General features: G+C 26.5%; 12 protein-coding genes across 12 annotated transcripts; 4 read left to right on the top strand and 8 right to left on the bottom strand.

Annotated features, from left to right (window-relative positions):
* Positions 1 to 1124: 1124 nt before the first annotated feature.
* PNEG_00774 (hypothetical protein) lies at positions 1125 to 1985 on the bottom strand (the record flags this gene model as incomplete). Its single annotated transcript, XM_007874486.1, has 4 exons — positions 1125 to 1373; positions 1431 to 1766; positions 1815 to 1855; positions 1907 to 1985. 4 exons carry the CDS (start codon positions 1983 to 1985, stop codon positions 1125 to 1127), a joined length of 705 nt encoding a protein of 234 aa, XP_007872677.1.
* A 207-nt stretch (positions 1986 to 2192) lies between these two features.
* PNEG_00773 (hypothetical protein) lies at positions 2193 to 7672 on the bottom strand. The gene is made up of 14 exons (XM_007874485.1): positions 7640 to 7672; positions 7402 to 7595; positions 7231 to 7355; positions 7064 to 7184; positions 6933 to 7017; positions 5944 to 6891; positions 5348 to 5900; positions 5156 to 5299; positions 4966 to 5111; positions 4700 to 4920; positions 4546 to 4656; positions 3787 to 4502; positions 3206 to 3742; positions 2193 to 3163 (listed from the first exon to the last, which is right to left on the bottom strand). The coding sequence occupies exons 2-14, from the start codon at positions 7494 to 7496 to the stop codon at positions 2229 to 2231; spliced, it is 4737 nt and encodes a 1578-aa protein (XP_007872676.1). The 5' UTR covers positions 7497 to 7595; positions 7640 to 7672; the 3' UTR covers positions 2193 to 2228.
* Positions 7673 to 7903: 231 nt separating this feature from the next.
* PNEG_00772 (GMP synthase (glutamine-hydrolyzing) domain-containing protein) lies at positions 7904 to 9720 on the bottom strand (the record flags this gene model as incomplete). The annotated part of the gene is made up of 6 exons (XM_007874484.1): positions 9647 to 9720; positions 8581 to 9604; positions 8470 to 8536; positions 8179 to 8425; positions 7972 to 8131; positions 7904 to 7930 (listed from the first exon to the last, which is right to left on the bottom strand). Exons 1-6 carry the CDS (start codon positions 9679 to 9681, stop codon positions 7904 to 7906), a joined length of 1560 nt encoding a protein of 519 aa, XP_007872675.1. The 5' UTR covers positions 9682 to 9720.
* Positions 9721 to 10014: 294 nt separating this feature from the next.
* Positions 10015 to 12395, top strand: PNEG_00771 (hypothetical protein). Its single transcript, XM_007874483.1, has 8 exons — positions 10015 to 10381; positions 10428 to 10519; positions 10561 to 10684; positions 10725 to 10898; positions 10940 to 10995; positions 11044 to 11188; positions 11228 to 11847; positions 11890 to 12395. The coding sequence occupies exons 1-8, from the start codon at positions 10090 to 10092 to the stop codon at positions 12154 to 12156; spliced, it is 1770 nt and encodes a 589-aa protein (XP_007872674.1). The 5' UTR covers positions 10015 to 10089; the 3' UTR covers positions 12157 to 12395.
* On the bottom strand, positions 11400 to 13194 carry PNEG_00770 (hypothetical protein; the record flags this gene model as incomplete). Its single annotated transcript, XM_007874481.1, has 4 exons — positions 11400 to 12225; positions 12272 to 12489; positions 12530 to 12628; positions 12673 to 13194. The coding sequence occupies 3 exons, from the start codon at positions 13192 to 13194 to the stop codon at positions 12277 to 12279; spliced, it is 834 nt and encodes a 277-aa protein (XP_007872672.1). The 3' UTR covers positions 11400 to 12225; positions 12272 to 12276.
* Positions 13195 to 13368: 174 nt separating this feature from the next.
* PNEG_00769 (hypothetical protein) lies at positions 13369 to 14369 on the top strand (the record flags this gene model as incomplete). The annotated part of the gene is made up of 4 exons (XM_007874480.1): positions 13369 to 13742; positions 13789 to 13863; positions 13909 to 14032; positions 14074 to 14369. 4 exons carry the CDS (start codon positions 13369 to 13371, stop codon positions 14302 to 14304), a joined length of 804 nt encoding a protein of 267 aa, XP_007872671.1. The 3' UTR covers positions 14305 to 14369.
* A 416-nt stretch (positions 14370 to 14785) lies between these two features.
* PNEG_00768 (serine/threonine-protein kinase nrc-2) lies at positions 14786 to 17109 on the bottom strand (the record flags this gene model as incomplete). The annotated part of the gene is made up of 7 exons (XM_007874479.1): positions 16142 to 17109; positions 15923 to 16096; positions 15755 to 15880; positions 15442 to 15710; positions 15289 to 15392; positions 14920 to 15245; positions 14786 to 14880 (listed from the first exon to the last, which is right to left on the bottom strand). The coding sequence occupies exons 1-7, from the start codon at positions 16944 to 16946 to the stop codon at positions 14786 to 14788; spliced, it is 1899 nt and encodes a 632-aa protein (XP_007872670.1). The 5' UTR covers positions 16947 to 17109.
* A 459-nt stretch (positions 17110 to 17568) lies between these two features.
* Positions 17569 to 20792, bottom strand: PNEG_00767 (hypothetical protein; the record flags this gene model as incomplete). Its single annotated transcript, XM_007874478.1, has 5 exons — positions 17569 to 18143; positions 18186 to 18420; positions 18463 to 19014; positions 19060 to 20659; positions 20704 to 20792. The coding sequence occupies 5 exons, from the start codon at positions 20790 to 20792 to the stop codon at positions 17569 to 17571; spliced, it is 3051 nt and encodes a 1016-aa protein (XP_007872669.1).
* A 288-nt stretch (positions 20793 to 21080) lies between these two features.
* PNEG_00766 (hypothetical protein) lies at positions 21081 to 22411 on the bottom strand (the record flags this gene model as incomplete). Its single annotated transcript, XM_007874477.1, has 5 exons — positions 21081 to 21103; positions 21144 to 21554; positions 21597 to 21721; positions 21766 to 22216; positions 22258 to 22411. 5 exons carry the CDS (start codon positions 22409 to 22411, stop codon positions 21081 to 21083), a joined length of 1164 nt encoding a protein of 387 aa, XP_007872668.1.
* An 87-nt stretch (positions 22412 to 22498) lies between these two features.
* PNEG_00765 (hypothetical protein) lies at positions 22499 to 24180 on the top strand (the record flags this gene model as incomplete). The annotated part of the gene is made up of 5 exons (XM_007874476.1): positions 22499 to 22651; positions 22713 to 22768; positions 22817 to 23561; positions 23602 to 23686; positions 23728 to 24180. 5 exons carry the CDS (start codon positions 22499 to 22501, stop codon positions 24027 to 24029), a joined length of 1341 nt encoding a protein of 446 aa, XP_007872667.1. The 3' UTR covers positions 24030 to 24180.
* A 239-nt stretch (positions 24181 to 24419) lies between these two features.
* Positions 24420 to 25124, top strand: PNEG_00764 (hypothetical protein; the record flags this gene model as incomplete). The annotated part of the gene is made up of 6 exons (XM_007874475.1): positions 24420 to 24539; positions 24584 to 24679; positions 24732 to 24747; positions 24789 to 24895; positions 24941 to 25030; positions 25071 to 25124. The coding sequence occupies 6 exons, from the start codon at positions 24420 to 24422 to the stop codon at positions 25122 to 25124; spliced, it is 483 nt and encodes a 160-aa protein (XP_007872666.1).
* Positions 25125 to 25175: 51 nt separating this feature from the next.
* Positions 25176 to 26665, bottom strand: PNEG_00763 (hypothetical protein; the record flags this gene model as incomplete). Its single annotated transcript, XM_007874474.1, has 3 exons — positions 25176 to 26461; positions 26513 to 26632; positions 26656 to 26665. The coding sequence occupies 3 exons, from the start codon at positions 26663 to 26665 to the stop codon at positions 25176 to 25178; spliced, it is 1416 nt and encodes a 471-aa protein (XP_007872665.1).
* Positions 26666 to 26773: the final 108 nt, after the last annotated feature.

The raw sequence follows: 26773 nt of genomic DNA, 5'->3' as shown, positions 1-26773 counted from the left end.
ATTTATAAATATTTCATAATTTTTTTCTAGAAAATTATTTTATTTTTATAAGTATTAAAATTTAAAATATAAATTGATAGAGATCAAATATTAAAATGAAATTTTTACAAGGGCTTATTATTATCTAAATACAAATCAGCTTGCTATTGTTAGAAGACTTATATTTTTGCTGAATATGTTCTTTGTATATAGATATTCTTTTAAATATGTTGATAATCATTATTTATAAAAATTACTTGAATTTTAATCCTTTAAATTTAAATAACAATCTTAAATGATAATTTTTTCAAAAATAAAATTAAAAAACAATAAAAGTATATATATAAACTATAATACAAAATTTAAAAGTTGGATACTAATTTTAAAATTTCCCATTTATAAATTATTTATTTAAAATATAGAAGAACCTTTTAAAGAAGGAATGAAGAAACGAAAATTATTTGATAATTTATCATCAATTATTTAAAAAGTTTTTAAAATTATTGTTATTTTATAGAAATTAATACATATTTTTTTGTCACTCTTAAAATAGTGATAAGAATTCCTTAGATAAATATAGAACACTTTATATTTTTAAATATTACCAATTTAAATGAATTTCTAAGATTTTTTCTAAAAATAAAAATTAAAAATACAGATTTACAAAAATACAATATTTAACACTTTAATAAAAAACATTTAGGAAAATAAGGTTTCAAATGTTAATATATATATAAATATATAAATCCTTTAATTACATTTAAAGAATAAAGAAAAATAGATTCTATTATAAAAGTTAAAAATTACTACTATATATAAAATTTTCAATATTACCAAGTTTACTAATAAATTGAAATTTTATATACACAAATTCAATAAAAAACAAAATCTAAATAAATTAAAATATACTAAAAAAATCACATTCTTAAATTTTTGATGCAATAAATAATAACTTTATTAAATCATTTATTTTTTTTAAATGACTTTAATCTATTAATATAAAAGCCTAATAAAACATAAAAACATATGAACTTGTCAAATAAAATGTTTTAATAGCCATCATAAATCCTTTTATCCGCATAATTCTGAAATTAAATACTATGTTAAATTTTTATATAACAAATAAATACACCGATTTTTTTATTTTACTTAGATGGTACCCAACCTTCATTTAACATTGCCTCTAATTTTACGACTTGACTCATTGACGTTGCATTTCGTATAGCATCTTGAATACGTTTTCTTTCATCATCAGTTAATTTAAAGTTATCTTTTCCTTCATCCGTTGATTCATGAATATCAAATGCATGAGACTTAACCCCTAAGATAGATTCTGCTAATGCAGTAGGCTCAGATATAGATACACCAAAAAGCACTTTTGCTGCCTCCCGTTCCTAAAAAATAGTAAATATATAGATATACTCTATTTAAATAAAAAAAATAAACCATACATATTGACGAACTCTGGAAAAATCAAGAACACGAAGACTTGAACATATCCAAACTACCCATAATCGATAATTCTCTTTTCGTGAAACAGGATTATCCATAAGACTCAAAAACGTAAGCTTTCTGAGACCAGAAAGACATCTAATATCAGAAAGTTCAGATATAGAATTCGAGGTTAAAATAAGTGTCCTTAAATTTGGAACAGTTGACGACAACTGAGATGAAATAGAGGAAATTCTATTACGAGATAAAAGAAGCGTTCGAATTCTAATCAACTTCGGAAAATTTCCAAGAAATCGTATATCATTATCTGTAAAATCAATAGCATCATTTTGATCCTAAATCCCTTGTATGAGTTTCTAAATATAAAATCTAATTTTTCAAACTTTGGTAACACCTAAATTCTCAATTGCTGGGATCTTATGACCTAAAATAAAGCAATAAACATAAATACCTAGAGAAATATAGCCCAAAATACCCCGTAAATCCAGTTCTCTTTCTTTTGCTGGGTTAATATAAGATGGAGCATTATTTAAAAGATCAATATTAAGTCGCATTAGAAAATGAATTAAAATAAATCTCCCAAACAATTTAAGACGGAGCCCTTCTAATAAGATTCCCTAAGAAATAACAAAATATACGGCAAATTCAACCTAATATGTTGATTTTTTTAAAGAATTAATTTTTCGAAATAATTTTATATTAAGGTTTCCACCCTAATAAAAAATTAATATCAAAATCTGATAAGATCTTTTTTATATAGGCCATAATTTGCATATCCTCTATATGAAATTATATAATTATCCATAAACATTAATAGTACCAGAACGATCAACAGAAATAATCATTTTGTAAGGATCATCAATAAAAGCAATGTCTTGAATTAAATCAATATGATTCTTTAAAAAACAATTTTGTTGTTGAATAAGTGCAGAACGAGATATCTTCGAAAAAGATTTAAGTGAAACAGGTTCGTCGGCTGAAAATACAGAAATAGGTTGCTCAGTATTAAGAACTAAAGTTGAAGTAAGATTAGTTGTTGTATAAATTGGCATTTTTTCTCCTGGTTCCAATCCACTTATAATAAAACCTTTTTCTGTTTCATTAGAATCAAGATTCCAAAATCTTATTTTTTGATCAGTTCCAGAAAAAATAATAAAACCATGATTTATAATATTAGACGTAATACCATGAGACATTCCAGAAATACCAACTATCATTGCACATACTCCTCTATTATCTCCTGATATTTTATTATCAAAACTTAAATTATTAATATTTTCAATATATTTTCTAAGGATTTTTTCTGAACTCTCGCTATCAATTTCCCATAGTTCATAACCTTTACCAGTATCTTTTCCTTTTACAACCCTATATATTTCGCGACACTGTGCTTTTTCTATATCCCAAACAGTGACTTCATGCTGACTATTTCCTCCAGCTATGCATACCCATTTTCCATGACCTTTTGTAGGATGTAATAAAAGTCGATGAATCTTAGAAGCACCATGCAAACCCCATGATTTCAATCTAATTTGAAATCTTAAGTCCCATAAATCTAGAATACCATGTGTACCAGCAAGTAATAACCATGTTTTCTGTTGATCTATACAAAAACACGTAGGCATCCCATGTTGAGGAGGATTTAATAAATTATATAACTCTTTCATAGTACGTATATCCAATGCAATTACTCGTGACATGTTTGTTGCTATCATTAAAATAGATTCATGATCTTGAAATTAAAAAAAATGAGATTGAAAAAATTATATACTACCTGTTTCAAAATGTTCCATCCAAACAGCATATTCATCTTTCCCTATTTCATATTTTCGAAGAATTTTAATACGTCTATATTTCGGGAATGGACCAATATTAGTTATACATTCAACCTTTATAATATGGAGACTCCCATCATTAGCTCCACTAGCTATACAGTGCGTATTAGATATAAAACAAAGAGATATAATTCTTGAAAACATTGAATGCTGATAAGTTAATCGAGATCTATTAGTAACGTTTTTTTTAAGACGACTAATATCCCATATTTTTACAGTACCATCATCCGAACCAGTAGCAAAAAATACATTATCAGCAGAAACAATTACACGATTAATTCCTTTAGAATGTTCAGAAAAATGAGCAATTAAAGTTCCCACAGGCCGCCATAGAGTATTTATAGATAGCTTTCCAGAATTTTTTTTAATATTTATTTTTTGTGAAGAAACAATAGAATCAAAGTCTTTTATTTCTTCAGAGGAATTATCAACAAATATTTTGTTTAGAAAATTAAAAATATCTTTGTCATTTTCATCTAAATATTCATTAACAATTGCTTGTTATTAAACAAATATATACCAGAAGAATAAACAGACTTGGAAAATAAAGATAAGTCTAAATCAATTTCACCATCTGAGGCATCCTTTGCAATATTTGATGTTAAATATCTATTTAAAAAGCTCTCTAGAATTCCTAGTACATTTTCTGTATTAGTTGAAGTTTCTGGAACAGTCTTATTTAATAAAACGGTTTTCGTATATATCAAATTTGAATTATGCTGCTTATTATCTAAGCATGATTCATCATTTTTAGATGAAAAAATTCTATTTTCCTCTGATTCGGAAATTCTTGAATCCAAAAAAGGTTTTATATTAATTAAATTATTAGAAACTTCTTTAGTATCAGAAGAACTTTCGCAAAAACCAATCTCTACTTGTTTGTCATCAGTACTGAAACTTCTTTCTTCATGAAAGCTTGAATTAGTAGTAACCAAATCAATATTTGAATTGTCTGAGATAACATGTGGTATTAGTTCTTCATTTGAAAAAATAACAGATAAATTATTCTTAGAAAATGATGGTGTTAGAGCATCTTCAGATTGCTTATCGGTAAACTTATTAAAATCCTCCGATTTGTCTTCAAAAGCAAGGGTATTTGTTAATTGTGAAATTTTAATTTTTGATTTTGAAGATAAATTATCAGAAAAAACAATTTTAGGATGAATATCCAACGTTTTAAGGGAAACAAAACCATCCTGAGTTTCAACAATAGAACTATTATCATGTCGTCGATAGCTTTATAACGTTATTATATGAGATACCAACTATATCTTACTACCTTGAAGATAAATGGGCTACTTTCCATATATATTCTTTAAGTAAATTTAATTTCCATTCATCAGAAATAGTCATTCCAAGATCTCTTAACTTTATTATCCATTCTTCATCACTAATATTATTAACACTATTTAAAAATAAAAAGAAAAATTCACTCTTTTGATATATTCATTCTTTCATGAGAATACATAGTTTTTTCAATCTCATCTTCAGATAAAGGAACACACTTTGCTGAGGGAAAAAGAATCTGAATATCATTTTCATCAACATATTGTGTCGAAACAAACAATTCCTTAGATTTTGCAGATTTCCAGAATAAACTTTTTTCATTTCTCGCAGCCCAAGCAATAGCAGTATCAAATACAAATCTAGGAATCTTTTATATAATCAATAAATAAATGATTTACAAGAATAATATAACCTGAGTATGTAGATTTTCTAACAATGCTGTTTCAGTAATATTAATAATATCGCAGCGCAAAAACGGTCTTAATAAAGAATATAATATACAATGAATATCAACCTTTTCCAACCACTTTATACTTGCAACGATGAATTTTATACTTTCTATATTTTAAATTAAAAAAACTCTTATAAATTAAAAGTTTTACCAGTTCTAATCCAGACATTTGGATGAAGAGTATATTTTAATAAAGTTACAAGAAGATCCCATATTCTAGGTTTTTGAAATAAACCTAATTCCATAATACTAGTAAGAGATGATATAACTTTTTCAACTACAAATTCTTCTATATCTAATATAAAATTAAATAAATCCAAACATAATGTAAAACCATTAATACCAATTAAAGCTTGTATTATTAAAGGCATTATATATTCCTCTAAGCTCTGGCTCCCAACATATAAAGCAATACTGGCAATATGTTCAAAAAAAGAATATCTTAACATCCAGTCTTTATCATTTAAATAAGTTATTAAGTGACTCAAAATTGCATCACCAATGTTTTGTTTGTAAAAAAATTTCAAAAGAGATGCAATAGAGCCCATTAAAGCACGTCTAACATCAGAATTCGTGTCGGTAAGCAAAATCATAACATGTTGCTTAAATGCATCTTGTAAATCATTTAAACTACTATCATACGTCATTGCCATACTAGAAGTACTTCCATTAAATCTTTCTATATCATTACCAGCAAATTCTAAAATGCCATCTAAGCGAAATGCTTCAGCTATATTTAAAAATCGCTGAGCTGTATTCACAATGCTAGATATACATGATGCATACAGTATTCTAACACATGACTTAGGATCAGTAACTAAAGGATTCAACATTGGTAATATATATTCCAAAAATACATGTATATTAATAGGTGTTATTATAATTATAGAAGCAAGCTAAATAATATTAAAAAATAAAAATTTATAAAAATAAACTTACCAATTTCGTTATTGTATATAAAGAAGACATTCTAACTGACGGAACATCATCATTAAGAAGAACAGCAAGATACGGTAAGCAAAGATCATGTTTAGTTTCATCTGTTATTCTATAGCTAAATATCAAAAGTATATGACAAGCAATTATGCGTGATATTGGTTTAAGAAGATTTCTTATTGACGACATAATAAGAGATAAAAAAATCAAAACACCATTATCAGATGAAACAGGTTTAGCTAAAGGAATAGAATGTTCATAAACTTCAAATTGTGTAATAGAATTTCCATACAAATTCTTCGAAAAAGAGACTTTTTTGACATTTTCATAATCTTCAAAGCCAAGAGAATACGCAATTTTATCGAGATCATGATAAATACGTTCAATATAATCGTCCATATAAAACATTTTTTTCTTGAATTCAACATGTTCTTTTTGTGAATGTTGCATAATTGAATTAATGTACTGATAAAGAAATGTAAAAAAATAATCAGGAAAAACACTGTTTCTCCATTTTTCAAGATATTCTTGTGCAGACAATCGCTTTTCTGGATCCAAATTGATCATATGACAAATAAGAGATTTAATCTCGAGGTCCTCAATTTTGTTTAAGAGTGTAGATATTGGGTTATATCTACCTTGCTTATATTTTAATAACTGAGAAAGAGTAAATAAAGGTATTCCTTCAAGAAAAAGTTCTGCAATCACACATCCAAGACTAAAAATATCCATTTTATCAGTCAATTCACCATGACGCAACTCACTTGAACAAAGAAAGCGCTCAGGTGCAATATAACAGACACGTCTTGATGAACTATCATAAAAATAAGAAAAATCAGCAGGATTATCTTCAGGCAAAAAATTAGGCTTAAAAAACGAAAAATCAACCAAATAGACCCAATTCCATGAAGTTACCATAACATTTTCAATTTTAATATCTCCATGATAAACCTATAAATTTAAATATATATATACATATAATATTATCATACTCCTTTAGAATGACAATCTCTTAATCCAGATAAAAGTTGAAATACAATCCATTTTTTCTCTATCATTTGAAGAAAAGGTCTAGTGCTTTTTTCTATATTAGAATTATTTTAGATATAAAAAGCACAAATACCTAATTCTATCATACAAACTACTAAAAAAAAACTCTCTTACAAGATATCCTGCTTTTTCTGTTTCAAAAACACGCCTATATGGAATAGCATTAGGAATATTCAATAATTTCTCACGAACAGCTAAAGGTTTGTTAAAACTAAATAATTAAAATATATAAATCTATACATTCGACTTGCTCAATATAACTTTTCAGAGTATACGACGATGATGGTTTTACAAACAATTTTACAACAACAGGCCCTTCCAGATGCTGACAACGAACAGTTTTCATAAACCGAGCGGAAGATAAACTTTTGATATAAGATTTTTAGTTTTTTTTTCAAAAATTTAAAACACCTTTTTCTATATTGAATATCTGAAAGCTCTGATATGTATGAATCAATACTTAATGGAGCACCAAAAATATGGAAAGAAGATAAATTTGCTCCCATCTTAGTTTATAATATTATTTATTTTCAGCTTTTTAAAATCTTAAAAAATCTTTATTTCATAAAAATTAATATTATAAAAAATTAAAAAATACAATCTATCTTCAATATTTAAATATCCTTTAGATCAACAATAGAATACTTACTATAAAATTCCAATCATTATTTAAAGAAATAAAATATCAATTTTTTATTGGATATCAATCTTATCAATAATTCCGAATGTTTTATACATATAAAATTGTCAATATAAAATATATGAGGGAATATTATAAAGATCTTAAAGAATTTTAAAGCTATATCCTATAAAAACATTTCTTTCTTTTTATAAAATATAATATATATTTTTTAATTATATATTATGTATGATGAATTAAATTATATAATTTATTCAAAATATATTATTTATTTTATTCCCATTCAATTGTAGCAGGTGGCTAAGATAGTTAATAAAAGAATATGATTGATGAAAAGAAACCTTTGTAGATATATCATAAACAATACGATTTATTCCTTTAACCTCATTAATTATTCTTGCACTAACATGTTTAAGAAACTTTATATCAAAATCATAAACATCAACAGTCATGAAATCGGCAGTAGTTACTGCTCTAAGAACAGCAACTTGTTCATATGTTCTATAAAACATTAACGAAATAACATTATATCTTTAAAATTTTATAACCGTTTATCTCCCATTACTCCTACTGTTTTTACAGGTAATAAAGTTACAAATGCTTGACTAATTTTCCCATATATCCCCGCTTTTTTAATTTCTTCAATAAAAATAAAATCCGCTTGGCGTAGAATTTCTATTTGTTTACGAGTAATTTCACCAAGAATTCTTATAGAAAGTCCAGGCCCAGGAAAAGGATGCCTCCAAATGAGATCATCAGGTAATCCAAGGAGTTTGCCTAATTCTCGAACTTCATCTTATTCATTAGAAACAAATATTCAATATCTTTATCTATTTTACCTTTAAAAAGTTCTCTTAAAGGTTCAATTAGATCAAAAGGCATATTTTTTAATAAACCACCAACATTCTATTATCCATTAAAAACATGAAGTATTATAGGTATAGTTTTACATGATGTGTTTTAATAATTTGGCTTGGTCCTTTAAAACTGACACTTTCAATAACATCTGGATATAAAGTTCCTTGGACTAGATATCTTATTTTATTTTCAATTTTAGCATTAATTTTTTTAGTTTCGTCCTTAAATACATAAATAAACGTATTTCCAACTATTCTTCTTTTATCTTCAGGATCTTTTACACCTTTAAGATTATTTAAAAATTGATTAGAAGCATCTACTACAGAAAGATTAATTCCAAGATGCTTGTTTAGAGTTTCGACAATCTCAGAACATTCATTTAATCTCATAAACCCATTGTCAACAAAAACTCCGTGAAATCGATCACCAATAGCCTCTTTCATAATCTTAGCAGCTACAGAAGAATCCAATCCACCACTAACTGCTCCAATCACATGATCTTCATCACCTACACGTTGTTTAATTTCTTCGATCTTCTTATCTAAAAAAGACTCAATAGTCCAATTCTGAGAACATTTACATATTTTAACTGAAAAGTTTTTCAATATTTCAATACCACAATTCGTGTGTGTAACTTCAGGATGAAATTGTAATCCAAAAATATTCTTACTTTCATGCGCAATTGCTGCATAAGGCGAATTATTTGTCTCTGCTATAGAAAAAAATCCATCAGGAAGACATGATAGAGCATCTCCATGTGACATCCATACTTCTTGAGTCGCTTCTATTCCATCAAAAAGCAAGTTTTGAGCTTTTTCCAAAATTCTTAAAATTGCATGTCCATATTCACGTTTTTCAATACCAACAACACTTTTCCCATTCCTCCATGCTATTTCTTGAAGACCATAACAAATTCCCAGTATAGGAATACCTAATTCAAAAATTTCTGGATCTACATGAGGTGCATCTTCTGCATAAACAGAATATGGTGATCCAGAGAAAACGATCCCTTTAGGCCTCCATTTCAAATCCTTAATATTCAAGCTACATGAAAATAATTCTGAATGAATATTTAACTCTCTAAATCTTCTAATAATCAAATGACTATACTGAGATCTACAAATATTAACTTCTATATCAAAAACTAATAACTATTACCCAAAATCTAGGACTAATATCATATCAAAATCCATAAAATTACAGTTTTTATTTAAAATATGGCCTGCTTGATCATTATTATATGCTATTCCTTCTAATATATTTTTTTTTTTAATTTGACGTTGATGCAAACGTTACGATTTTATAGAGGAAAAGTATATCTAAGAATAAGAGAAATATAAAAGTTATAAAGGGCCTTTAAGCAAAGAAACATACTGAAATATCTATGGATTACTTATATATCTCCTTTTGAAAAAAAAAATTAATGATTGAAACAAATAAAAGAGTATAAGATCTAATAATAATTCTTTAACAACAAAGATCAGTATATTTTAAAAAAATTAGAGAAAAAAAAAGATAAAACTTAATAATTTAAGGATTAAATTGTTATTTTGAAGAAAAATTTATACCCTAGAGCGAAAATTTGAAAAAAATAGATTAAAATGATTAAAGATATGGCATATTTTAAAAAATCAAGCTTTTATCAATATATGATTCCTTATATATCTATAAAAAAATACCTAATGAATGTTCTGTATCAAAGTGAATCGGATTTTTGTATTTTTAGACTTCCTGACGAGCTTCTTTATGATATTCCGGAAGCAAAACAGTATTTGTATTCACTTTTTCAAGGATTTTTAGTTGCTTTTGATGAAAAAAATAATCTGGCTGAGTATGAAATAGATCAAAGTGAAAATCATGGATCAACAATCAAGAATGAATTAGAAAATCTAAGTATAAATTCTAGAATTTTGAAGATTAATTTTTTAAATTATCATAGCTGAACAAAAAGAGAAAAATTTGACTCTAACTGAATTAAAAAAGAAAAAGGATAACATTCTAAATAACATAAATATTATAAATATCAAAAAAGTATAATTGTTTTCTTAAAAAAATAAAACTAAATATATAAGGCTCTTATGTCCTCAAAAATAAAAGAAATTGATGAAAAAATCAGTATTTTAAATAAAACGAAATATGATTTACTTAATAAACTTCAAAAATTAAGACGAAAAGAGGCAGAAACAATAAATACATGTAATTTTTTTTATCTCTTAATCTAATTAATTGTCAATAGTATGGGATACAGAAACTAAAATTATGGACCTTATTGAACTGAAAACTTCAAGAACAATAGAAAACATGAATGACACAGAAATACCTGAAACAGATGATCTCAACAATTCAGAATTTATGTCAAAAAGTATTTACGATAAATTAAATAGTCCCAAAATTGATTCAAAAGCAATTCGTATCTCTTTCTTTTTTATTTTTTTTTTTAATTCTTTTTAGAGAAGGATTCTATGTGTATACTTCATGAGCAATTTAAACCAGGATCAAATATCAAGGTTATTTTATATAATTATTTTTAATATCCAATATAACAGATATTTTAGAGTTGGAAATCACATACAGAAACTATAACAGCAATAGATTTCGACACACCTTTCGGAATGATGGTTACAGCTTCTTTGGATGATACAGTAAAAATATGGAATCTTTTAAATGGAGAATATCAAGGCTTATTAGAAGGTCATAATGGTAAAAAAATAAATATAAAATATTTTTAGTAATTTATAGCATCTGTAAAATGCTTACAATTAGAAAACAATATTGTTGCTACCGGTTCTATGGATGCATCAATAAAATTATGGAATTTACAACATATAGAATCTTATCAAGCTGTTCAATCTTTTGAAACATTTAATTATCTTAATGCGAAAAAAGAAGAAAACAATATACATTTATTACCTTTTGATACGAAAAAAGTTACAAATGATCTTAATATAGCTACTTTAGAGTCTCATATGGATGAAATCACTGCTTTACATTTTATTGGAAATGTGCTTGTTTCTGGTTCTAGCGACAAAACTTTAAAACAATGGGACCTTGAAACAGGAAAATGTGTGCAAACTCTAGATATCCTTTGGGCTACGGCTCAATGTAATAATTATTTGTCATCATCTTTAGATAACTTTAAATCAAAATTATCTTTTAAAGAAAAGGGATATGATTTTGTTGGTGCTATTCAATGTTTTGATGCAGCTTTAGCTAGTGGAACAGCAGACGGAATAGTACGATTATGGGACCTTCGTAGTGGTTTAATTATAAAAACACTTTTTGGTCATACTGCTCCTATTACATGTCTTCAATTCGATAAACATCATCTTATTACTGGTAGCATAGATCGAAGTATTAGGGTATAAAATTTTCTTAAAATTATATCTTTTAACCATCAATAGATATGGGACCTAAGAATTGGCTCATTATACGATGCATTTGCATATAATGATTCAGTAACATCTTTACACTTTGATAGTAGAAGGATTGTCGTTTCTGCAAATGAACCTATTATTAGAATATATGATCGAATTGAAAGAAAACATTGGAATTGTGGTATGTTGACTGGTTCTAATGAACCAGGAAATATTGTAAAAAGGGTTTGTCATAAAGAAGGATATTTAATTTCTGGCCGACAAAATGGAACCATTGATATTTATACCTGTTAATAAATATTTTAACAAAAGAGTCACTTTTATCTAAAAATCAAAACGAAACAATCCTTTCAATACTAATTCCTATATAATATTACAAAGTTTTGCATAATTGTAGCTATAAATCTACAATTATTAAATAATTATCGATTTTAATTCATTAATAGCTTCTTTCAACTTATCTCTTGAAATCATCATTATTTCACCGTAATGTTGTATATCAATATCTCGATTATGAGACACAATATCCGAGTTTCTACATTGAGAATATTTATATCTTACAGAGTATAATGATTTTTCTTTAAATAATTCATCTTCTTGATGAAAATAAAACATTTTTCCCTTTTTCTATTTCATTAACTATTTTATTATAAATAAAATAACCTACCTGATCCCTTGTTTGTCTCTTTTTCAAATCATCTTGATCTACCATTCGTTGATAACTTCTCGATAAGATTATATAATAACTAAAATCATATGGTTCTTTCTATACCCTTATTAACATGATTCCATAAATATAAAAAACTAAACATCTTCCAATGCCCATTCAATCTCCTCAAAAAGCATTTCATACATAGGCGGAACAATTTGTGTTGGCATATTAATAAGACGTTCTGATAAAATTAAACCCATATTAGTGCCCAATTCTTCAAAAGAAACACAAAAAAAATCATAAAACTCCTTATTTAAAGATATCTTAGACATAATATATAATCTCATCTTCTTTATACAGTCTTTTTCATAATAATGATTCAAATTCACAACACTCAAAAAAGCAAGAGGATCTCCCTCAATCCCATCCATTTTTACAGTCGAGCCAACAAGCGTTTGACTTGCAACTAATTCTGATAACTCAAATATATTCAGACAATCTGAATCTGGCCCTATTAATTGTCTTAACAGATTTCTCAATGTATAAACATCGCTTAAACGCGGGTTAAAAAACTCAAAATCTACATCTAAAACTGAATCATTATCCTTGTCTGATCCACAGGAGTCTTTTTCATATGAACTGGAAGAAGTTTCCTGAGATTTTCTAGTCTTTTTTTTCATTTTTCGAATTTTTCAAGATTTTATGAGATCTCGAAAGGTCATATATATTTAAGAAGCAGTATTTTTTTTTAGAGAAGGGTAAAAGTAGAGATATTTCAATGAAAAACAAAGGAACCACTTTCTCTACGAAATAAAGCCTTTTTGAACGGAGAAAAAAGGTTAAAAACAAAAGAAATGAAGTCAAAAGAATGTTCAATATGTTTAAATGGTATTTCAAAGTACCGCTGCCCAAAATGTGAGATTAAAATATGTTCTATGAGTTGTTCACGTCAACACAAAATGATAAAGTCATGTTCTGGAATGTTTAATCCAGCATCTTTTTTAAATAAAAAAGAATTGTTAACTATTCAAAGTTTGGACCGAGATTACAACTTTTTATCAAATATTGAATCTTGTTTGGATAGATGTGTTAGAAATAGAATGAATTTGCCGTCTAAAAACTATGCTTTACGGCTTAAAAAAACTATTGAAAGAAATGGAATTCATTATTTTATATCTCCCCGGGGAATGAGCAGAGCATCTCAAAATAAGACATTCTGGGATCAAAAGTAGATTATTTTTCCTAGTAAGAATTTGCTTAACTTTTTTTTTTAGAAAAAAGAAGCTTTTTTGGACGATAGAGTGGATTTATATAAAAAATGGATCAAAAATATCAAAAATTGAACATAAGTACTTTATTTTATTTCCTTTAGCAATCATTTACAATGTTAATAGAATCCCATCTGATGAAGATATTATGAAAGCATATAAAAATTTTATTCATAAAAGAAATATTAAAGAATTACTTGATATAGATGATCAAATAGTGGAATTTATGATAAAAAAAGCTAACTCTCCAGTAACAATATTCCTGTTTATTGACATAAATGATCATTATAGGCAAATAATCCTATTTTTGAAACAATAGATAAAAATAAGCCTTTATTAGAAAGTTTTAAAGGAATGACTATTCTAGAATTTCCTACTATTTATATTACAATTAATGAAGATAAAAATGTAACTTCAATGATTCAAGAGGAAGTAAAAGAAAAAATACAGATTGAAAAGAAAGTAGATTTTAAAATAAATGCTAAACAAAATGGAATTGTTGATTATGATAGTGAAGAGTAGGGCATTAACTTATATTATCCAACAAAAATAGATTCTATTTTTTATTTTTTAAATATAGAAAAACTAAAATATGAAATATTTTAAAAAAGAATTTAAATAAAATAGTACTAATAAATTTATTTCAAATAATATATACAATCCCTCAATACCTATGAGTTATTTTATTCTCTATTTGTAATCTATTATTCATGATTAATTTCTTAATGTAAATATCAAAATGCTATTTAAAAGTTAATTATTCAAATAAAAAATTAAGATAATCATTTAGTAAAAAAATAATCCATAGAAATTGACATAAATATCGTATAATAAAAAGCTGGATATAATACAAATAAAATATTAAAAAAAAATCCGCTTTTAAATAAAATTAAAACATTTTTACCTTGCAAAAATACAAATATCAAAATATAGTAAAAATATTATAATAATCTCAAAAAGAGTCAGAATTGAGATGTGAAATTATAACAAATAATAACAATATCTATTGACAAGCAGGGCTTTCTTCCTCCTTATTTAAAGTTTCATCGCAATAATTAAAAATGGAATCATTAGATTCGCCCTCATGAATTAATGTCACTAAATAATTAGACTTTAATAAGCCCAAGGAAATCATACTTGAACTAAAAGAATCAAAAGGGTCAATAGATGCCCCTGAATTAGAAGGTAACCATGTTTCTAATGGGAACTCAATAGTAGAAGTTGCTTTAATATTTTGAGAAGAATCTATATCAATACTTAAACTCTCCTTAATATCTCGAAAATCTTGATTTTCAAGATTTTTTGTAAGTGCAGGTATTATAGGAGGACGTGTATGACGCAATAATGCCCATTGAGTATTTCGAAAAAAAGGGTGAAGCTTTATATCTGAGGCACCTGCCTTAGATCCAAGACGACGATTTTCATCTTTAATTAGAAGTTTTCGAATAAAGGATTTGCATGAACTATAAAGTTTAATCTTGAACAACTAATTAACTCTAAAGATACCTTGAAATTTGTTGATAACTAATCTCTGGAAATACAACATCATTTTTTAGAATATTTGTAAAAGTAATATTCCTATTTTTTCCTTTAAAAGGAGTAACTCCAAACTAATTATTCCATGTTAGAAATATAAAAAAAAGTTCAAAAAAAGCATACAAGCATTTCAAATGTTAAAATACCTAATGTCCACCAATCGACAGCACTTGTATGTCCACATCCCTTAATAACTTCAGGAGCAATATATTCTTCTGTTCCAACAAATGAATTAGTTCGAAAATCTGCAATACAAGACCTTGTATCAATTGCAGGGAATGAACCAGAGACACTTTTTGATACAATCATAGTAGGAGCACCTCCTGGAGCAGATTGTTTAGAAAGATCAAAATCAGACAACATTATATGCCCTGAATGATGCAAAAGAATATCTATTAATAACAATCAATAAAAACTTTAAAAGAAATTAACATACTCTCAGGTTTTAAATCTCGATAAATAAACCCCATTAAATGCAAATATTCCAAAGCAGCAGTCACCTCTGCTGCATAAAACCGAGACGCATCTTCAGATAAGCACTTTCCTGGACGCATTTGTAATGCTAAAAAAATTAAAACACAAATTAAAAAAAAAAGAATCTAACCTCTAAAAAATTCTCCGCCCATACAGTATTCCATGCAGAAATAAAGATTTTTATCAGATTGGAAAGAATGGTAAAGTGTAACAATAAAAGGATGATTACTAGTTGCTAGAATTTCTTGCTCGGTAAGCACACGTTTAATTTTATTCCTTTTAATCATCTCTTTCTTATTTAAAACTTCAAAATAAGTCGGAAAGCCCCAAGTTCAAAATCAAAACTTACCTTTCATTGCATATAATCTTCTTGTCTTCTTTTCTCGAACAAGATATACTTTTCCAACATCCCCTTTCCCAAGTAATTTAATCTTATCAAAACTAGATGGCCCTACTTCTACACTGCAGATTTTGATAGAATTACTAGAGTATGTTCTTAGAAAATTATTTTGTTTTTTCAACTTTCCAGAACTCGGAACATTCAAATAGTATTTTTTCGAAGATTTATCCGCAGAATCTATAGTATGAATTTCAGAAGTAGATGATTTCCGATTAATCTGAGGAAAAGCTTTTATATTATCATTCTTTTCCAACGTCACAGATATTTCCGGTGGTGATGTTTTCGATTTTTGAGCCTTTAACTTACGAAAATTAAATCTTCCATAGGACATTGGATTGATTTTTTGAAAAAATTGAACCATATTTTCATCTTTAATAAAATATGATTTCGACACTGTATTTTTTATCGTGCCATCTCGTTTTACTGAAAAACAAAGAACTTGTTTCTTATCTTTTGTATACGTATTTTTACGTTCAGAAAGATATCCATATTCTCCAAAATTTCCGTCTCTTTTATGATTCTTTTCAATAAAAAGTACATTGTGCTCCGTGCTTTTGTCAGTAATACTGCAATTTGTATTACGATTATTATGATTAAATTTAAAAAAACATTTTAATTTTTGTGGAAACTTAGGATGTACCAGATTATTCACCAATGAATTTTCTTCACCTCTAAGCCTCTTATGAACAAATATAGATCTTAATACATTTCTTTGACACTTGTGTTGAATTGTAGATGTTTTTTCTAATTCCATATTTCCTTTTTGCCCTTTAAAATAATAAAATGATAAATAGACCTTTTTAACCGGGAAAAAAAAAAAGAAAATATATGTATGTTAATGTATTCTTAAATATTTGAAACTTGTTTCATTTCTTGACTTATTTCCTATGTTTTATTAAAATTTTATTCTTAATTTTCATGTCTGTTACGATTTTGATAAAACCCACGGATTCATCAGATCTGGATGTAATAAACACATCAGAGGATAAAGAGATATATAATATATATAAATATGATATTATAGCCAATAAAATATAAATGAAAAAGAATATGACATTTTGTTTAATTCTTATATATTTTTCTTATTTTTTTTTTTAAAAAAAAATTTAAATATGATATAAAATAATTAAAAATAATAAAATATATATAAAATGATTAGATGCGTATAAGTAGTAAAGGAGATTGCTTTGAATGATATCTGAAAAGGTGATAGGCCCAGCAAAGAAGTATGTATTGGAGATATGTAAAAAAATATAAAATGAAAATAAAAAAATTATGATTAGTTCTGTAAAAAGTAAATAATATATCTTAAAAATATGATAGTGATTAATGGATTAATATAAATTGACCCCAGTAAAATATTATATGTATAACAATTAAGATTTATTAACTGCTTCTTGTAATTTAGCATTTTCTATTTCTAACTTTAATTTTCTAATTTCAATATCTCTGAGACGCATAACATCTTTAATTCGAATCTGTTTTTTATTTTCATAAGTTTCACGAATAAAAGAATCAATGTTGAAAGGTTCTGAGGATAAATTTTTAAGGAGAGAATAAACAGAAGCTGGAGAAGTGCAGGCCAATATTTGTTTCTCTTTGTTCTTAATGATTGCAATTGAAACTCTGAATAAATATACGTTTCCTTCAATAAATAAAAGATCAAAAACACGAAAAAGAACCTCCGGTGAAAGACAATCAGTAAATACAGTTAAAAACCAATTAAATGTAACAGCTTCTAAATCTACAGATAATTTCTTAAAATGATTATGTATTCGTGGACATAATTCGGAAACATATCGTGTTAAAACTCTTTGATCAGCACGAGATGCAAGCAAATCAGGCGTAAAATAATATGGAGGCAAAATATTTTCGACAATACTAACTAAGACATAAAAGGCATCTTCTTCTGTTGCATGTGTCAAAAGTAACATAGCTGCTATGACGTTCACTAAAAACTTTAATAATAAATAAGTAATAAATATCTACTTACTTCCCTGACAGTAACCTATCTGAGTATTATGTCTACTAAATGCAAGCAAAACATTTTTAAGTTTAGGTACGCCAGGCCCTTTCCCTCCAAAAAAAACATTATTTGGCATAGTTCTGTAAACGTCCATATCGATTTGCACTACAACTAAAGGATCAATATCTTTTCCTAATGTAAGTAAATCATTATAATATCCAGGTTGATGAAGTTGATATGCTCCACTACATTCTCCCCAAATCTAACTAATTTAAATAACTATGAATTATTCTTTAAAACCGACCTTAGGACGATAAATTATTGGTATACCACCAATTACCAAATTTCTAAATTCCTTCCAACGTTGCTTTCCAACCTTTCCTGCTATTCCTAACTCAGAGATTCCGATCAATTCAGAACCTTCATAACCATGAAAATTAGGATTTATATCGCGCTTTTTCTCATTTTGAACTTTACGTAAAAAAGAATCCCATAATTCCTGTTTTGTTTTATTATCTCCACATATATCCAACTGTGAACGTAATAAAAATTTTGCTGCAAAACTCTTAGATTTTTTATCCAAATCCAATGTTATGAATCCTTGTGCAATAGAATTATCATTATTTAAAGTAGTCAATGTTGCTGATGATATTGCATTGTGATTTAACGGGATATTTTCCATATTCATTATTTTATGTAAACTGCTAGTTGGTGTTGTAAGAGAATCATTTTTTAAAGAAGAAATATCTGATAATTTAAATTCGTCATTTCTTTTATTTTTAGAAAAGTCTATATGCTCTAAATAATCAAAGTTTTCAGATTGATTACAATTATTTTTGTTATTCGCTTCTAAAGGCTAAATAAAAATCAATAAATAATAATAATAAAATATAACAAATACTTCAGCTAATTTAGAATCGAAATTTTTTATTTTCGATGAAAAATTATATATAAAGCCAAATCTATCAGCCAATGGTTTTTCATCGACTCCATAATATTCATTCCATGATGGCAATAATGTAGGAGGTTGACGCTCTGGAGGCACAATTGTATCCATTTCGAGAGGCCTAGGAACAGAATTAGAAAATAGATGAGATCGAGATGTAGTAGCAAAGGTAGGAGTAGCTGTTTCCCTAATTATTGGAGAAGAATGAGTATCAGACTGATCAGATTGTGATGTATTTTGATCATGTGAACAAGTATCAGATGTTAATTTATTTAAAGAACTTTTAGAATAATATCCTGTTTTCGATTTCAATTTAGTTATTTTCTCATATAAACAATTAACACTAAATGTTTTAGAATTTGTATGATCAATATTTAACTCTTTGAAATATTTAGACAATATTGTACCCAGATTCAAACTAGTTATTTTTAATTTTGATTTAGATATATAATCTTGTATTAAATGTTGATGATAATCCAAAACCAAGGGAAAAACAAGACGCCATGCAAATTCTACAACCATTGAAGATATTTTTTTTTTATAAAGAAAACTTCTACTAGAATTTTGATAAAGTAATACGTAGCAAGCAGCCATGCTTATAGACTTAAAATGAGTTGTATGGGGATATCGTGGAAAACGAGTCTTTTCTTTAAAATATGAACCAAATCTTGGCATTTTCAAAAAAGATTCGAAAGAACCCAAAGAATCAAATAACGCCATCCTAGGAATTATTTTGTTAAATGAAGAAGAATAAGATTGAGGTTTAGAATTAATATGTACTTCTTTAGAATTTGTGAGACCTTTAAAATAAAATTTATCAATTAAAGACAAAGGATAATTATTTCCACATTTCATAATGTTGAAAGCATCTTCATCGTAATCATCCGGAAAAATATGTTTAGATTTCTTTTGATCATTTGTGTCTATATTTTTTCGTAATTTTCCAGCTCCCATTGTTTTAAATAAATAACTGGAGACTTTATTATACACAGGAAGACGTATCTTCCTACGTTTAGATGCATCATCATCTAAAATTAGATCGTTCAGTTTTCCATTATAAGATTTCATGTAATTTGTATCAGAAACCATATGATCCCCATTATTCATAAATAAAAATTCTCGTGTCTTTTCAAAAGACTCATATAGGAGCTTATCTATATCTAAATAACTCATACCTACATTTAAAAGAATTTTTTTTAAAACAATTTCACAATTCTTCAATTGTCTCTGATTTTTTATCATTTCAAGATCTTTTAATGCCAAATCCCGTGAAAGTAAACGTATAAAATTAATTGCTCCATATCTATCAATCAACTTTTTAAGAAAATCATCATCTTCTAAATATATATTCTCAGGAATCAAGCCAAATTCTTCATTAAACGAAGAGACTTGAAATGTATGATTAGAAGTAAATCCAGAATACAAGTCATTTATAGATTTAATCCCTTCCTTTTCAAATCGAATATCTGATGATGTCTTAGATCCTTGAAAAGAATGTCTTTTAAGACTTTTTTCTTGGATTTTTTCAAAGATATTTAACTTTTTTAAAGTTTGCCTAAAAAAGTCAATAATATTCAAAAATTTTAAAACTTTTTCTACAAAGAATCCTGCCTATCATTAGAAGCTGAAACTAATGGATGCTCTCCTTGAAGAACTTGCGGCACTTTATGAATACAGGATTCCTTCATTTTAGATATGTTTAAATTAATAAAAATTTAAACCAAGTATTAAATGAGATAAAAAGTAAAAAAATCATAGAAATTTAAATTAATGATTAAAACAATTAAACATATAGTTCTAATAGTTTTTGAGAATATTTAAATTATATTTCTTTGCTTTAAGCAGTTCATGTTATCCCTTAATTCGATACTATTTTTTAAAAAATATAAATATAGAAAATATAAAGATAAAAAAGATGATAAAAAAATATAAAAAATCATATTTATAGCTTCTATTTGTTGTTTTTATGTAAAGTTCTAGTGTTTGTGCCATTTTTCCCCTGGAAAAATAAGATATAACTTTTTCTTTACTTCGTTTACCCATTATAGCACGTTGAGCATCAGTCATTTGAAATAAAACATTTCTTAAAACTTCTGCCCATTCAGTTTCATTAGGTTTTTTTAACCATCCAGTTACGCCATCATCAATTGTTTCTAAAGGACCCCCATTATTTTGAGCTAAAACAATAGTTTGATGAAACATAGCTTCAAGTGGTACAATTCCAAAATGTTCATAAGGAGGAGTATATAATAAAATTGTTGCATTTTGAAGAAGATAATTTTTTAAGTTCGTAGGTATTGAAAGTAGAAAAACAACATTATATCCAGAAAAATCTAAAGGAAATTTATATGGATGCATAAAAGTTTTGGATTTAAAAGAAAAATGATTACATAAATCAAGAAGCTCATTATGATATTGAACGTTTTCTTTAATCCTAGATTCATATCCACCTAATTAAATTGATAAGAAAGAAAAAATAAAAAAAAACATACCTGCAATAATTAAACAGCATTTATTAAAATTAGAGTCTTTTTTAAGATGGGAATAAGACTTCACTGCTAAATCAATATTTTTTTTTCTTTCAAATCTATTTATAGATAAAATAAAATATAGATGACTATTATATTTTAAAAAATCATTAAACATTTATTTGCATTCTACCTCTGAGTTATTAATGGAGATTTCTCTAAACTATTATCGTTTTCATAAATATTAATACTAGGATATAATATAGTAAGATTCTTAATATTCGAAAACGTTTTACGAACAACTGATGCTGTAAAATAACTATTCACAAGTATTTTATCCGCCATCAGTAATGTCAAATTTTCAATAAGATCAAAAGGAAAACGATAAATTCTTCTTAATATGTTATTTCTGCTTGCTAATAATTTATCTGGAAAATGACAATAAAATAGAATCTTTAAACACTTCCACCTTAATATAAGAAGACCAAAAGACAAAACATCCATAATAATAACATCATATGATTCTATTTTAAAAAATAAAACTAATGATAAATACAATTGTCGAAAAATAGCACATAAAATAGAAAATTTTCCAAAAATCTTAGAAGGAATCCTATCCCCATAAACTTTAACTGACAATAATCCTTATATAATCATTATATACTAAAACATACGAGATATAAACCTTTCTTAATCTCTTCAAAACAATGGTTTCTATTACAATGACTCGTATATATTACAACCTTATGCCCAAGATCCTGTAACCCAATTGCTGCATCTACTGTAAATCTCTCAGCTCCTCCTATTCCAAGGTCTGGATGGACAAAAGCAATTTTCATCTTGGTGGTTGTCTTGGTAACCATACGTCAACGTCTGATATTGTTAAGGAAAGCAAGAACGACAAAAAATTATAAATTTTATAAAAGATGGGAATAGACTATAAAAACAAAGATTCTTCTGTATTTAAAGAAATAGGAGCTCATGTTACAAATGTAGATCTTGATTTTAGCGAAGAAAGCGAGAAAAAAGACCCAACGGTTGAGGAAATAGAAAGTTTATGTGTACAATGTGAAGAACAGGTTATATAATATATTATCTCTTTAATTATTTGATTATAAATAACTAAAACTATATAAATAGGGAACAACAAAGTTATTACTTACTATTATTCCGTTTTTTAGGGAAATTATTCTTATGTAAGAGTTTTTTTAAATAAATTAAATTATCTAAAAAAAATATAAAAGTTCTTTTGAATGTCCTCATTGCGGGTTTAAAAACTCTGAAATACAATCAGCAGGTTCTATTCAGGAAAAAGGATCAGTGCATACTTTTGTTGTTGAGTCGAAAGAAGATCTTAACCGTAATATTATAAAATCAGAAACATCATCAATATTATTGGTAGAGCTTGATCTTGAAATACCTCCAGGAAAAGGTAGAATAAGTAATATTGAAGGGTTTTTAAAAAATGTTTATGAAGACTTATCATTAAATCAACCACTTCGTAAATATCAAGATCCTGATTTGTATGAAAAAATAGATCAATTTATGATACGTATTCATAATTTATTGGATGGACTGCATTTTCCTTTTAAAATTCAATTAGATGATCCGGCAGGAAATAGTTGGATTGAAATAGAACCGGGTGATCCACAATACAAATGGCAAAAAGTAGATTATGAAAGAACGTATGAACAAAATGTAAGATTAGGTTTATATAATTCCGAAGAAGTTCAAAATGAAGAAGATTTTCAGAAAAATGAAGTACATAAATTTTCTACAGCATGCCCTAATTGCATAAAGCCTTGTGATACAAATATGAAATTAGTCGATATTCCATATTTTAAGGAAGTAATTATTATGAGTACAGTTTGTGATAGTTGTGGATATAGAAGCAATGAAGTAAAGACGGGAGGAGAAATACCAGAAAATGGGAAAAAAATAACATTAAAAGTAGAAAATATAGATGATTTATCTCGAGACATTTTAAAAGTAAATTAAACTTCATATTTTTTATACTAACACAATTTAGAGTGAAACATGTGCTATAACAATTCCAGAATTAGACCTGGATCTTCATCCAGGAACTTTAGGTGGTAGATTTACTACATTAGAAGGTTGTTTTTATTATTTATATTAAAAATTAACATTTCAAAAGGATTACTTGCTCAAATTTATGATGAACTTTATGGAAGAATATATTCAAAAACAAATGATTCTATGGAACCAGAAAAACGTGAACGATGGGATATTTTTCTCGAACGTCTTCAAGACGCTAGGAATGGAAAAATAAAATTTACCATAATTTTAGATGATCCTGTAGCTGGCTCTTATCTTCAAAATTTGTATGCACCAGATCCAGATCCCAATATGACAATAGAAGAATATGAAAGAACATATGAACAAAATGAAGATCTGGGTCTTAATGATATGATTTTAAACCCAGAAACTTCAAACTAAAACAAATCGATTTCCAATAAAAGTTCTATTTAAAGTAATCAAATACAGATACAATATATGGAAAATAACACATTTCATTTTGAATAAAAAATAAATCATTACAAAATTCTCTGTAAATTGTAAAGATATTCTATTAAAAATATAATAAAGTCCATATTTAAACTTCATAAAATAAACTTTTGATATAAAAACTAATATTAAATAAGTCTTAAATATTTTTTTCTTAAATATTAACATAAATTTTAAATTATTTAATAAGAAATAAAATATAAAATTTATTTAATTTAATAAGTTCAATTTATTTCATTGCTTTATAGTTTACTATTCTATAACTTTTTTTTTTCGAAATTATTCGTATATCTTTTTTTAAAGCTATTTATAAACAATGTAATGGTTGCTTTAGGACTTTTTCTTTCAGCAATTCTCGAAAACATCACTTCATTAGAACCATTTGATCCTCAAAACCATTATTACACATTTAAAGTTCAATGTACTTCATGTAGAGAAATTGTCAGCAAGATTTTTTCATTGTTTTGAATTAAAATTTTTTATAGCATCCTAATTTAGTTAAAATATCACCAAGAGAGACAGTTAATATTCCAAATAGCCGAGGAAAAGCATCTCTTGTGTGGAAATGTAGATATTGTCAAGTATTCCCTTTAAATCAATGATTTTTTCTAACATCAATTTTATTATTTATAGAAAGAAAACTCTGCTAGTTAGTTTATTAATAAATAATATTTTTCATAAAAAATATAGATATTGAAGAAAAAGTATCTCAATATACATTCGAAATATCGCCTCAAGAATCACATATTCTTTCATTTGAATGTCGTGGCTGTGAATTTATAGAATTTTTTCCAGACGTCAGTATTTAAGGTTTAAATTTCTTATTATCTTATGATCTCTAGGGCGAATGGTGTTGCAAAGGCATTAAATCAGGTACATTGTTCCGTGGAATAAATTTAATTGAAGGCGAATGGTATGATTACGATGAAAATGTAAGTAAAAGAAACCATTAATGTTAATTAATATCCTTAGAGCCTAAATGAAGTATCTATTACAAATATTAAATGGGAAATAAAAAGGAGATAAATACATATACATATCTTTATAAATCATATATTTTCTATAAATCTATAGCATTTACCTTTTAAGATAGGAATGCAAAGATTCTATTTTTGCCTTTTTAGAAAGTCCAACACGATAATACAGCTTTGTTATAACGTTTTTTTGAGTAGATTCTTTTAATACCGATAAAGTTTCCATAGAAGTAGATGAATTTGTTATATCAGGTGTTTCAGCAAATGACATTGGTTTTTCATTATTAAATTTTGAGTAATCCTTTATTTTATTTTCAGAATTTAATAGATCCATATCTGCATTTTCTATATCTTTTTTTTTTATATCTTCTATTTTTGATAACAAATTTGATTCACAAGATCGTAATATTTTCGGACTTTTTTTAGCATTTAATTCAATATTTTTCTTAGGTTTCTTTAAGTTTTGAACTTTGTATTTAGACTTTTCTGAAATAATTAAATCGATTTCTGCAAAATTATCATTTGAGATCGAATCATAATTAGAAGGACTCAGCTCCCCTGCATTAAAACCCGAACAATGACAATCAAAATCTTCAGTTGGGAAAGATTTATTAAAATCTAAAGTATTTTCATCGGGAACTGTTTTAAATAATCGGTTTTCAAATTCACTATTTTTATCAAGCGGAGTATCATTTATAGTGGTCATATGATCCTCGTATGAATCAAGAGATGAATATCTCTTTATTTTTATGTTTTTATCTTCTTTTAAAACATCTTTTGCTGTTTTACTCCTCCTAAATTTCTTTGCTTTTGTTTCTTTAGACAATAAATGTTTTAAATTAAAATCAGACTCATTCTCTTTAGATAAAATTGATTTATTTTTATTAGTATCGCATTTATATTTGTTTTCATCCAAAGAATCTATATTGATGCATGCAGCAAGAGAAAGTAATTGAATTTCTGGTTTTTCCTGTTGATATAATTGAGACATTTGAACATCCTTATCAAAAACCCCCTCTTCTAAAGATAATATAGATTCTTTTTTTATATCTTTATCAATACCAATTTTATTTTGATTAGATTTTCCTAATAACTGTATTTCATCATCACTTTCATTTGTATTTATCATAGGATACATATCAGTTTCAGAATCCATATTTCTTGAATTATTTTCACTAAATGGAGATAATGATCTTTCAGAATCCTTATATTTTGCACCTTTTTTAGAAATACGTTCCTTATCACCATTTTTACAGTTCATAATTTTTAAAACAGAGTCATCACTAACAACAATAGATGAATTCTCATGCCTTGTAGTGGAAATAACATCTATGAGATCTGTTTCCACTTCATAAGACATATTTTTACTATTTAACCTATGTGAATAAACTAAGCCATATTTAATCAGAAATAAAGCAGAAAAAATGTACTTAATAATACCATTATCACAATGTATCGTCCCAAGACAAGAAGAATCTTCTTCTCCCTCTGAATCTGGAATATACGCGTTTTTCTTTTTAGAAAAGGTATCCATCATAAAAGATGCCAATTCCCATAAAACTAACAATATTTAAAAAACAAACCAATAGACATTAAATAGATGCATCCAATATGAAGAATAAGAATGCTATTATCCGAAAATTCATAGTAAAATTATGCTTTAATTAAGTTAACACTTTAATCAGTAAATATCAATTACGT

The sequence above is a fragment of the Pneumocystis murina genome (genome assembly GCF_000349005.2).
Source record: "Pneumocystis murina B123 chromosome Unknown supercont1.2, whole genome shotgun sequence".
In the NCBI taxonomy this organism is placed as follows: domain Eukaryota; kingdom Fungi; phylum Ascomycota; class Pneumocystomycetes; order Pneumocystales; family Pneumocystaceae; genus Pneumocystis; species Pneumocystis murina.
The sequence above is the reverse complement of the archived record's forward strand: the minus strand, read 5'-3'. Positions and strand labels throughout refer to the sequence as shown.